The following is a 12100-nucleotide window of genomic DNA, read 5'->3' as shown; positions in this document are numbered from 1 at the left end:
GTTACAAGGTTTGAGAACCCATTAGGTCGCAAGAGGTATTATTGGTAAACCGTTACCCGCCATAGGCCAGACGTACGTTTCGTCTCTCACGAGACTCATCAGTAGCCTGCCGAATAAGGTTTAAGATAACACAACTCAAATATTGTAACCAAGAAACTCAAATTGAGGTGTCGCGACCAATAGGTAAGAACAACATCACGTTGTTACAAGATTTAAGAACCCATTCAGTCGCAAGAGGTATTATTGGCAAACCATTACCCGCCATAAGCCAGACGTACGTTTCGTCTCACGAGACTCATCAGTAGCCTGCCGGATAATATATATGTATATATATTATACCTCTTGTGACTGAATGGGTTCTTAAACCTTCTAACAACGCGATGTTGTTCTTACCTATTGGTCGTGACACCTCAATTTGCGTTTCTTGGTTACAATAATTGAGTTATATACTCTTAAACTTATGGTTTACCAATTATATATGCATATAATTTACCAATTATATATGCAATATATATATTCTTATATATGCATATATAATTGGTAAACTTATGGTTTATATATATATATATTATCAAAGCATCTGGTACTGCAGGTATCCAAACCTTACTACGACTTTGCCGTGAAGTGTGGGGAAATTGCTCAATGCCGACTGAATGGAACTATAGCATGACAGTTCCGCTATACAAAGGCAAAGGTGATCCATTGAAATGTTCATCATATCGGGGTATACATCTGTTAGAACAGTGCTTTTCAAACTTTTTTATTCCACGGACCGGTACGGAATTTAATGGGCATGCTGCGGACCACCATTACACAATATATACATATATATATATATATATATATACATATATATATATATATATATATTTATATACAATATATATATATATACAATATATATATACAATAAACATACCGTGAATGTTGGTAGATTGTAGATTTTGTTAATTTTAGAAGCATGGAATCTTCTGGCTACAATGTTAATGTTGTGTTTTGCTGTTTTGAAGAGTTGAAACACAAACTAAATAGAAAACAATAAGCGTAATGTACGTATACTAATTTATTACGTAAAATAAATATAACGTTCTATAACCAAACGAATTGAACGAACTAAAAAGCATGTCACAGTAAAAGTCACACTGTACATTAATTATCGCCCAAAAACAAATAGAATAAATAGTGATTTACCCTGCACATAACACTTAATATAATTGGTCACGTGTCCTTTCGTGTTATCACAATGAATATTATTTAGCGTAATGCTTATGCATCTGTGAGCTTGCTTAGCTTTAAACTTAGTAATAATAATAATTTAACTTTTTCAATTGCGTCGCTGTTTAAGCTATGAAGTTTTTCTCATTAATATTCAACATTTTTGTAACTTCGCCATCAAAGTCAAGTCAACTGCGGTTTTCCCTTTAGAATTTTTCCCGTCCCGCGGTACTTCCCACACGAAAAATATCCCTCGCTTTTCATTCCCGCTCCGCCCCGCGAGTTTCCCTCCAACTTCTGTTCCCAACCCGCAGTTTTCCCGCGGGTATTTGCGGGAAATTTCCCATGTAGACCTCTACTTCAGTAACTGAAGCTAAATTAAAAAATTCTGGCTCTCGCGCTCACACTTTTATGCTTATCTCACCAGTACTAATTAATGAAATAATTTTTGGTTTGCCTGTCAAGTCTTAATTTTATCTTTTTTGAATATTTTAAAAAATTTTGGGAGCTCGCCGCGTCGTGCTGGCTTAGACGATATAAAGGACGAATGTCGCCAACACTGTCTACGGTGGTTTGGTCATGTCAAACGAAGTGGAAACCGCGCCATAACTTCTCTTGCAAATGTTGAAGTACCTGGCACACGTCCCAAAGGCCGACCAAAAAAGTCCTGGTCGCAAACAATCGAGCAAGACACGAAAGCTCTAAATTTAAATGAAATGGATACAACTGATCGTCTAATTTGGCGCAAAAGTTTGATGGCAAAAAAAACAACGTCCTACCTCGAGATACTGGGTCTCTTTAAATTTTTATCAACATAATTGAGTCTGTTTAAAATTGAAATTTCATTTTTATTAAGAAACATTTTATTAAAATTATTGAAGATAGATCTAATAATAGATCTTTTCGTTGTTACAATTTTTCATTAGAATTTCATTCATGTTTCTTTTTTCAATAAATCAATTATTAACGCACTGACGATGACGGTTTAAAGTCGAAATAGATCCTCTGCAATAATTTTAATAAAATATTTTTTTAATAACAATAAAGTTTCAATTTTAAACAGACTCAATTTTTTTGACAAAAATTTACTAAGACAAATTTAAAAATTTGATTATAAGTTGATAAACACTTTTAAATCGGTGGATTTATTACATATTGTCTAGGATTTGGTTCTCATATATATATATATATATATTATATGTTATATATTTATATAATATATTTGAAGCTGCCGTTCGAGCACGCATACGTGCAGCCTGGAATAAATGGCATCTCCTTGCCTCTATATTGATGCGGCGTGACATCCCACTACCATTACGATCAAGACTTTATAAATCTGTGATACGTCCGGTGTTGTTGTATGGTGCAGAAACATGGCCAATGACAACCAAACTGGAACAACAACTTCAACGAATCGACATGAAAATGCTCCGATGGATGTAACAAATTAGTCTGAAGGACCACATCAAATCTACCGAAATCTTGCGTCGTGCTGGTTTAGATGATACAAAGGACGAATGCCGGCAACACCGTCTGCGGTTGTTTGGTCATGTCAAACGAAGTGAAAACAGTGCCATAACTTCTCTTGCTGATATTGAAGTACCTGGCACACGTCCCAAAGGCCGTCCAAAGAAGTCCTGGTCGCAAACAATCGAACAAGACATGAAAGCTAAATTTAAATGAAATAGATACAACTGATCGTCTAATTTGGCGCAAAAAGTTGATGGCAAAGAGAACAACGTCCTACCTCGGGAAACCGGGTCTCTGGACGCAAAACGAAGATTGATTGATTGATTGATATATATTATATATATATATATAAATTTTATATATATATAAATTTTATATATATATATATATATATGAAAATCTGCTTAACCCTTAGCATACCAAGCCAATGTCATCAACATTGTTTACCAAGCTGGGGTCCTCAAGGGACCCCAATTATTTTTTGATATTTCTCAGTTATTTGATGATTATTGGGTGTTTTAAGATATTTTTTAGTAAAACAAGTATTCTGAGCATAATTGATTTTTCTTCTTTTCATCGATTATTCAAAATTTTCATCCGTTTAAAATAATATAATGAAAAATTTATTATAATAAAAATAGGTAAATGTTATGTATGTATATAATATATTTATAAATTTATATATATCAATCATTGGTTGCTATCCCTGCAATCCTTGGCGCATGTCACAGTGGTGATTGTCTTCCTGTGTGTTTCACAGACAAAACGTTTACATTCTCCACAGACTGTGTTAACTTTTTTGTCTTTGTTTCTGGGACAGTAAGAACATCTTCCCCTTTTGATCTGCTGCTGCCTTGATGCTGATGGTATATTTTGGGTTGTAGTGTTGCGTGCTACAACTACTCCTGCAGCTTCAATTGCTTTGACAACTGGAAGGTGGAGACCATTTAGATTGGTTGTCCTTCGTAGAATGTTGGGTTTGGTCAGTTCTTTGCCTAATTCTAACAAAAATTGATATCTAATATTCTTCATATGTCTATTCCAGTCATTGTTTTTCGACATCCAAATTATGAAGGCATTCAGGGCACCAATATCGAGCATATTCATGCAAAGTCTTAGAGGCCATCTTGAGGTTCGTCTAGCACAAGAATATTCTCTAATCAATTTATCTGCATTGTCCACTCCACCCTTGGTATTATTGTATTCCAGTATCATGTTGGGCTTCCTGTGACTTTCAGAGGATACTGAATTATCTAGAAATTGAGTTGAGAGTAAACGGACTGTTTTGTTTTTCTTTGGGACATAGCTGACTACTGCTACCCCGTTAGAAAATATAAATTTTGATGAAAGTATGTCTCGTCCTCTTGCATTTTCTATAACTGAAGGAATATCAGTTTTTTTAGTTCTCAATGTTCCTGTCATGGTGATGCTTTTTTGCAGCAAAAATTCTGCAGTCTTCACGGATGTAAAAAAATTGTCTGTAGTGACACCTCTTCCAGATCCAAACAGTGGTTCCACCAAGTCACATACTACGCGGTGTCCTAAATTTTTCTCTGGTGCATTTCCTGGAAGCTTTCCAGTGTAGACTTGTAAGTTGTACAAATATGAAGTCTTCACATCTGTGGCCACCCATATTTTTATTCCATATTTTGCTGGTTTTGATTTCATGTACTGCCTCATCGGACATTTGCCTCGAAATGCTACAAGCTGCTCGTCTACTGTGATGTTTTCAAATGGCGTAAAAAGCGTTTGGCAATTTATTACAAACCAATCCCAAACTTCACGAATAGCTGCAAGTTTATCAGTTGTTCTCCTTTGAGCACGTGTTAATTTGTCGTCAAACCTGATAAATTGAAGGATGAGTGCAAATCTGTTTCGTGCCATGGCAGCAGTAAAAACAGCACGACGAATATTTTCATCTGTCGTCCACATTTCAGAAATATTTTCCTTACTACAGCGAAGAGCTCCAGCAATCAGCAGAACACCAAAAAATGCTTTTATTTCAACAGGGTCTACATCTGTCCAAGCTTTCTGTTTATTCGAATCAGCAGTTGCATTGAAATCATTAATAACTCTAGAAGCTTCAGCATTGGTGAAGGTGCATATAGCATCCACAATTCGGTCGTCAAAGAACCAGTTGAAAATTTCAGATATCGTCGATGCAACATTAATTGCGCGTGTTGGCCCGGGTGATCCCTTGACAATGTTATATTGACGACGGCGAGATGATGGTGGCACAGAACTTGTCCATCTTCTACCTGATTTTGCTGTGAATTCATCTTCATCCGAATTTGTATCCGAATTTTCACTAGCACTGTCACTATATTCAGAATTTACTTCAAGATTGTCCTCCAATTCGGATGCATCTCCTGCTGGTATAAATTCTTCATCAGATTGTTCCAATACATCTTCCGGGTCACTGTCACTGATTTCACATTCATTTAACATTCGGAGAATCTCATCTGTAGTTTGTCTACGAGCCATTTTTCTTATTTTCAAACGTTTACGTTTATATTTTATGATATCAAAATCTTTACAGCAAATTATAAACTTTATTTGAAACAGAAAATAATAATTTTCAACGGAAGTTTTGCAAATGGAGGACAAATTAAAAGTAAGTAAGATGAGCAAATATTCAGTAAGAATGCAGAATAATACTTTTTAATACTGAAACCTTTAAAATGTGTCTACAATTTCAGCCATAAGTGTTAAAAAACAAAAACACAATCGGTAACGTAGTGTACCAAGCGTGTAGGACCCCAATGCTCTTTTTTACTGTTTTTGAAATAACGTATAATAAAAACAACAATGGAATATTTATTGCTACCCTAATCGGGAGGAATAGAAAAATCATGGTGGAATTTGTTTGGTTACTTTTGACAGGGTTAAGGAAAACTACTCTTGAAGGACCCCCCTTGGTATGTTAAGGGTTAAACAAACTATAATTATTGGCGAACTATAATTATTGGCGACGAAATAATTATATATATGCATTGCTGTATATATATTAATATATATGATGTGAATGTAAAATGGTAAAATATAAAATATATATAATGTAAATGTAAAATGTAACCTTTTATATTTTACCATATAATCTTAATTTTTTTATAGTTCTGTCACTTTAAAATTGCATATAATTTTTTTTAGCCTCCACTAAGATTTCCTTTCCTCATGAACGAAAGTCATCGTGGGCCCACAATATTTAACTTGCCTCCTCCACATTTTCCACCTCCTCTTTTTTTTCAACCGCCCTTGCAAAATGTTCAGTTTATAACTAATTCTACTACAACGAACCAACCAATTGACGGAAATTCATTGGACCAAAACTTACAAGCTCTGCCGTTTAACTTTGTTCGTAACGATTCTTCTCAATTTATTGGGAACAGTTTTATTCCAGATGAAGAAAGTTTTAAGCGATCTTCGATTTCTACCACAAATCATGAAAAAGAAGTTTTTTTCAAATTTTCAAATTCACCACCCTGTCAAGTTTTAAGGATGCCTTCTCTAAATTTTTTGGTCAGTAGTACGGATGATACTGCCTATCAAACTAGTCAATTTAAACAAATTAAAAAAGTATCAGCCCACTACAATTTAAAGAGTAGTTCATGTAAAAATAGGTTTTTTGATTATAAAAATGATTTGGATAGAAATAAGTCATTTATTCTTAGAAAGGTATGTTTAATTTATTTCTATACACATTTTTATAGCTGATTTTAAAAAAAAATAAATTTTTTAATTTCAAATTTAAATTCTAATCACCACCGTCAAATATTTTGGTGATTTTAACAATAAGCCAACTTCAAAATTGACTTACTTAACGTTTTAGTAATAATTGTACTAAAATATATTATATTTATAGTTCATGTGAGTAGTTCATGTAAAAATAGGCTTTTTGATTATAAAAATGATTTGGATACTTAAGATAAGTTATTTATTCTTAGAAAGGTATGTTTAATTTATTTCTATACACAATTTTTATAGCTGATTTTTAAAAAAAATAAATTTTTTAATTCATAACTAAATTCTAATCACCACCGTAAAATATATTTTGGTGATTTTGACAATAAGCCAACTTCAAAATTGACTTACTTAACGTTTTAGTAATAATTGTACTAAAATATATTATGTTTATTTGACTACAAGTGTTCAGAAAACTCAGTTGAAGATACAGATGCTGTGAAGTACAGGTTTGTTATATATATTTTGTTCATTACTATATATTATTTTTTATTTTAAAATGTCAAATGTAGTAAAGTTTCAGATACTTCCATCAAAAGTTTCGATAAAAAGACAGTTTCAAAATCGTATGGAATTTCGTTCAATTATCTACTTGAATGTTATGTTTTCTAATACTAGACATCCAACATTTCAGATTTACCAGCAACAAATGTTACACAAATTTGGTAATAAACGATGATGAAAAAAGGATAGAAGCTGAAGCCAGAGAATGGCAGACATTGTTAGAAAATTACAAAGAGGAAAAGATGTCTGATTGGGTAAGGTGCTCACCAGCTGACCTGTATTTCAAACGAAACTCTGAGGTATATTTCAACAATTTTTAATTTTGCTATATTGTCTACTGGTGGATTTTTAGCAACAAAGCTATAGTGTTACGTTTTCATTGTCGATAAAAGTAATGTCCTACTTTTGTTGACAAAGTAAGCAGCGATAAAATGATGCTTGCTACTTCTAATTAATTAATTTTATTTAAAACCGTGATATTAAGCAATTATTTTCAAATATTAATATTTTGTTTTAGTTTGAAAACAAATTTATATGTTTTTTGTAACATAACAACAAAAACAATCCACATTAACCCTAGAAATACCAGCATTTATTTAACTACCATCGGGTGTCCGTTGAACCCCATTCATTTTTGCACTAAAAAACTCATCCAGAAACTTTCATATTTGTTTATTCTAACAAATGTAAATATACAAAATATTTAGTGAAAAACTAGCAAAAAACATTGTCATGTGACTTTTTACTCCGATTCTTGCAAATCTTGCACTAAATCAAGAACAACTCTGCAAGCATGCTTTTTCCTCTCATTTCACTTTATTCATATCATATATATATTTTTTGTTTTCCAACAAAAGTTACCCTTATTTAGAGGATTATTACTACATACCACATCTACTTATCCTTATTGCTAAGGAGTAGATGTCCATTTAGTTGTCCATTGTCCATCTACGGTCACACTTAATCTTAACTTGTACGCCTCTTTTTAAACTGGTGTTTCGCAATTCTTCTCATGGGTTGCAATTTGTCTAGACTTCTATGTTTTCTGCGCGATTAAGCATTATCGAATTTCATTACTTTTATTGAATTTTATTATGTTCTACAACCCAATATTGATTTATTTTTCGAATTATAAACATCAATCAAAATCAATGTTTCTAATATTTTTCAATATAATATAATACCGTAATGCTTCCAGGTTTCTTTGCAGACTAATTTTCCGTATTCAATAACTTGCTCCATATTCGTTTTTTCCATCATCTTCAGCACTTTCTCCATCTTTACTTCTCCATTCAATTACTTCATTTTCATCACTTTCATTTCTCAAAATTTTAGATGTTTGCATTAGCGAAAACTTCGACATATCGTTATAAAATTTATTGAATTATTCGTGACAAAATGACAGCACAGTGTACAAATATTTACACAGAAAACAATATATAAAAATCTTGTAGCATAGAACTGGATCCGATAAACCCCATTGGTGCTAGAATTTCATTTTTGCATATTTCCCGGTAGTATATATTAATTTCTTTTTATACAAATAAATAAAAGTCACAAAAGTTGAAAAATTCCTAAAAATTATTCACAAAGATTCATGAATTATTCAATTATTCACAAAGATTCACATCATGATGTCTGGTCGTTCTTAGGGTTAAAGTAAAAATTTGTTAACTACTAATTGGTTTTCTAAACTTTTTCGTGTAATTTACAGACCAAAAATAGTCATTTTAGCTTCAATGCTAACAATAAATCGTTGCGGAATTATAAAAAAACCACCATAAAAATTTGGAAGAAACTTTTATAGATGCACATTAATTTGTAGAAAATTACAAAAAAATTCTTGACCACAAATGCATAATTGTAAAAGTTGCAAATAAATTTTGTTTAGATGAAATAATTTTAAATTGATACATCTGTCGTTTTACTGTATTTTTTGGTTTAAATATAGTTCTAGTTGAATTTAATAAGACTAATTTAGTTCCTATCACCCGCACAAAAAAGTCTTGGACGCAATGGATGGCTTGGAGACAGAAACTGATGAATGGAATAAAAAAGTCCGACTATAAACAAGGATTGACTGATTGAATTGATTAGCTCTATCACTATGATTGAGAATTTATTGGGTGAAACTTGGCTGTGAGGGCGCATGTATCTAGGATCCGGATTTGGATACATACATTACTTAAATTCGGAATGGATCCGGATACCACGAAAATCACGATTTTTTGGATCCGTCCTATTCTTAGCAGTTTCTAACAACAATAGGTTGTGTGTAAAATGTATGATAGGTATCCGAACGTTACTACAACTTTGCCGTGAAATCTGGAGGTTGTAAAAGTCACATGCCACCTGCCATACTAGCAGAAGGCGTAGACAATTAAAACGATTGTAATTCACGTGACACGATATGTGATACACTTATTAGCGGATCGGTAGCTATATAAACATGAAGGTAGACAGGAGATAACGACACGAGGAGTACGGGTAAGAAGAAGACAGAACACATTTAATGTAAAAGTGATTAATGTGATTTTACGTAGTTATTTGGATTAATTTATTGTTTCTATTACTGCTGGTTCAACTTAGTTTGCGTTTAAAGTAGTTGTGTTCATCTAACGGAAATCTTGAACTTACGGATAAACGAACTCTTGATTATTGTTAGAAGCTACAACACGGTATTGTGTGAGATATTGCGAGTTTTGAAGCTATAACATCGGTGTTGGTAGTTACGAGGTCGAAGAGGTTACAACGCTGGTGTTAGAAGTGGGATCTTCAGGAGATTACACACTGGTGACAGAGGTAAGATTTTAATAGCTGGAAACTTACTGCAGTAAGGAATACCAGGGCTAGAAAACTCAATGTAATTAGTCTGAAACTTAACTACTGACGAATTGTTGTATTTCGTGATTTACCTGCCGGTTATTGTGCTGCATTCTAAAGATTTTATAGATTAAATAAACGAGTGATTGATCACAGCAAAACACGAGATCGCCAGCACTGTTTTCTTTCTAATAAAGTCATCTGAAATAAGTTTGTTCAGGAGTCAAGAATCAACGTAGAGAGGAATAACCATACCCTACAAGTTCAAGGGGTCGGTTATAACAATATAATTAGAAAAATTAAAATATAAGTTTACTAATAATATAGTTGCGATTGAATTTAATGTTAACTGTTTACGTACTGGCCTTAATTATTTAATTAAATATATATATATATATTCGGCAGATTTTATAAATTACTGCTATATATAATATATATATATATATATATATAATATATATATATAATATATATATATGTATATATATATATATGTATATATATATATATATGTATATATATATATATATATGTATATATATATGTATATATATATATATATGTATATATATATGTATATATATATGTGTATATATATATATGTATATATATATATAAATATATATATATATATTTGGCAGATTTTATAAATTACTGCTATATATATAATATATATATATATAAATATATATATATATATATTCGGCAGATTTTATAAATTACTGCTATATATAATATATATATATGTATATATATATATATATATATATATATATGCATATCATAAAATGTAATGTTACACCAATCAATGATACTAATAAAGTAAAACTCAGAATATACTACAATAATTGTAAGACATCACAATTGGTCCTAAAGAACAACTGCACTTCTAATGACGATTCTATTTTGAACCACAATAAAGTAATATATGAATTTAAATGCCCTGTTATTTTGGTTAGATAACGAATAATCAAGATAACAAATAGTAAAGCGCAATTTGACCATTGCAGCGGTTATAACAATACGTATATATATATAAGTGGAAGCAGGTCGGAAATAATCACTCTATTACCCTATATATATATATATATATATATATAACATATATATATATATATATATATATAACAACTAATAATATAATAACAATATATATATATATATATATATATAACAACTTACATATACAGAGATTTTATTTGCATATATTATATATTCAACTTTATATATGATTTGAATATATTTTTACAAAATTTTCGTGTTAAATAAATTTTAAAAATTATGTTAATTTATGTTATGTTATGTTACTGAAATTTTTTAAAGTTTTTCTCGACATTTTGTAGAATGATATGGTTGAGAGCACCAAACGAATGCAAGATTTAGAGCAGAAATTCGAAAATGTTCTTTTAAAGAGAGCTAAGTTAATCAGAGCACACAGATTACCGGTTTCTATGCCTGAAAGATTTTTTAAAAAATATGGAGCAAAAAAAAGTTGTACATTGGGTAACATTTACATTTTTTACATTTTCAAAATTTTAACCTTATAATTTTTGTGATTTTGGCTTTATTTCAAGCTGGTTTCTTTCTTAGTTGTTAATATTTCAAAAGATCTCATTTTAATGATTTTCTTTTCAATTGTCTGGGTATATTGGCAAAAATAATATTGACAAACGATTTCTAATTAATATTTAAAAAATTAGATGGAAGTGAGCAAGAAAGTGATGAAGAAGATGATGAAGATAATGACGATGCAGATGATGATATTAAAAGTAAAGTTAATATTATTGAATGGAAAAACAAACACCCCGAAAAATTGCATGATGAATTATGGTTCAATCTTCCAGGAGAAGTAATTTTTTATTATTTTGTATTACATTTGCTTGATGATGTATTTTTAAAAATTTTTCTATTTTGGTCACAAGTTTCACATAATTTTGAATTGAATTGTATTTTTCAAAATTTCTTTAATACGCTGTTTAATAGTTAAATAACCCCTCCTTTTCTTATCGACATTAGTTGATTAAAAGGACACATCGTTGTGATTTTTCTCTATTCTTTTTTTTTCAAATATTAGTAATGTATCTTTCTTTGTTTAACCTTTTACTCTGTCTAACCACCTTTTTTTGTTATCCGACTGTTTTCACTCTATCAACTTCTGTGTTTATTGCTATTGATGGTGAAAGAAATGAGCAATGAGAACACAGTTTTTTATTACTCCAAAAAACTATATCGTTGATGACTTGTTGAAGATAAGCTGAATGGGATGAGCCGCAATATAGATCGATATTATCAGCGAAAGGCACTTGAAAATTATTTAGATGAAATGCATTCAAAAATCGTTTATGAT

At 31.1% G+C, this 12100-nt stretch overlaps 1 protein-coding gene across 1 annotated transcript in view; it reads left to right on the top strand.

The window, feature by feature from the left end:
- Window positions 1–7172: 7172 nt before the first annotated feature.
- Window positions 7173–12100, top strand: part of HELRODRAFT_68586 (hypothetical protein) — a gene marked incomplete at both ends in the record, with an annotated part of 45996 nt that continues 41068 nt past the window's right edge. The window contains 3 exons of the mRNA XM_009028933.1: window positions 7173–7229; window positions 11097–11256; window positions 11469–11602. Coding sequence (XP_009027181.1) covers window positions 7173–7229; window positions 11097–11256; window positions 11469–11602 — 351 coding nt within the window. The remainder of the gene's footprint in view (window positions 7230–11096; window positions 11257–11468; window positions 11603–12100) is intronic.

Source organism: Helobdella robusta (genome assembly GCF_000326865.2).
Source record: "Helobdella robusta unplaced genomic scaffold HELROscaffold_6, whole genome shotgun sequence".
NCBI lineage: Eukaryota > Metazoa > Annelida > Clitellata > Rhynchobdellida > Glossiphoniidae > Helobdella > Helobdella robusta.
The sequence above is the reverse complement of the archived record's forward strand: the minus strand, read 5'-3'. Positions and strand labels throughout refer to the sequence as shown.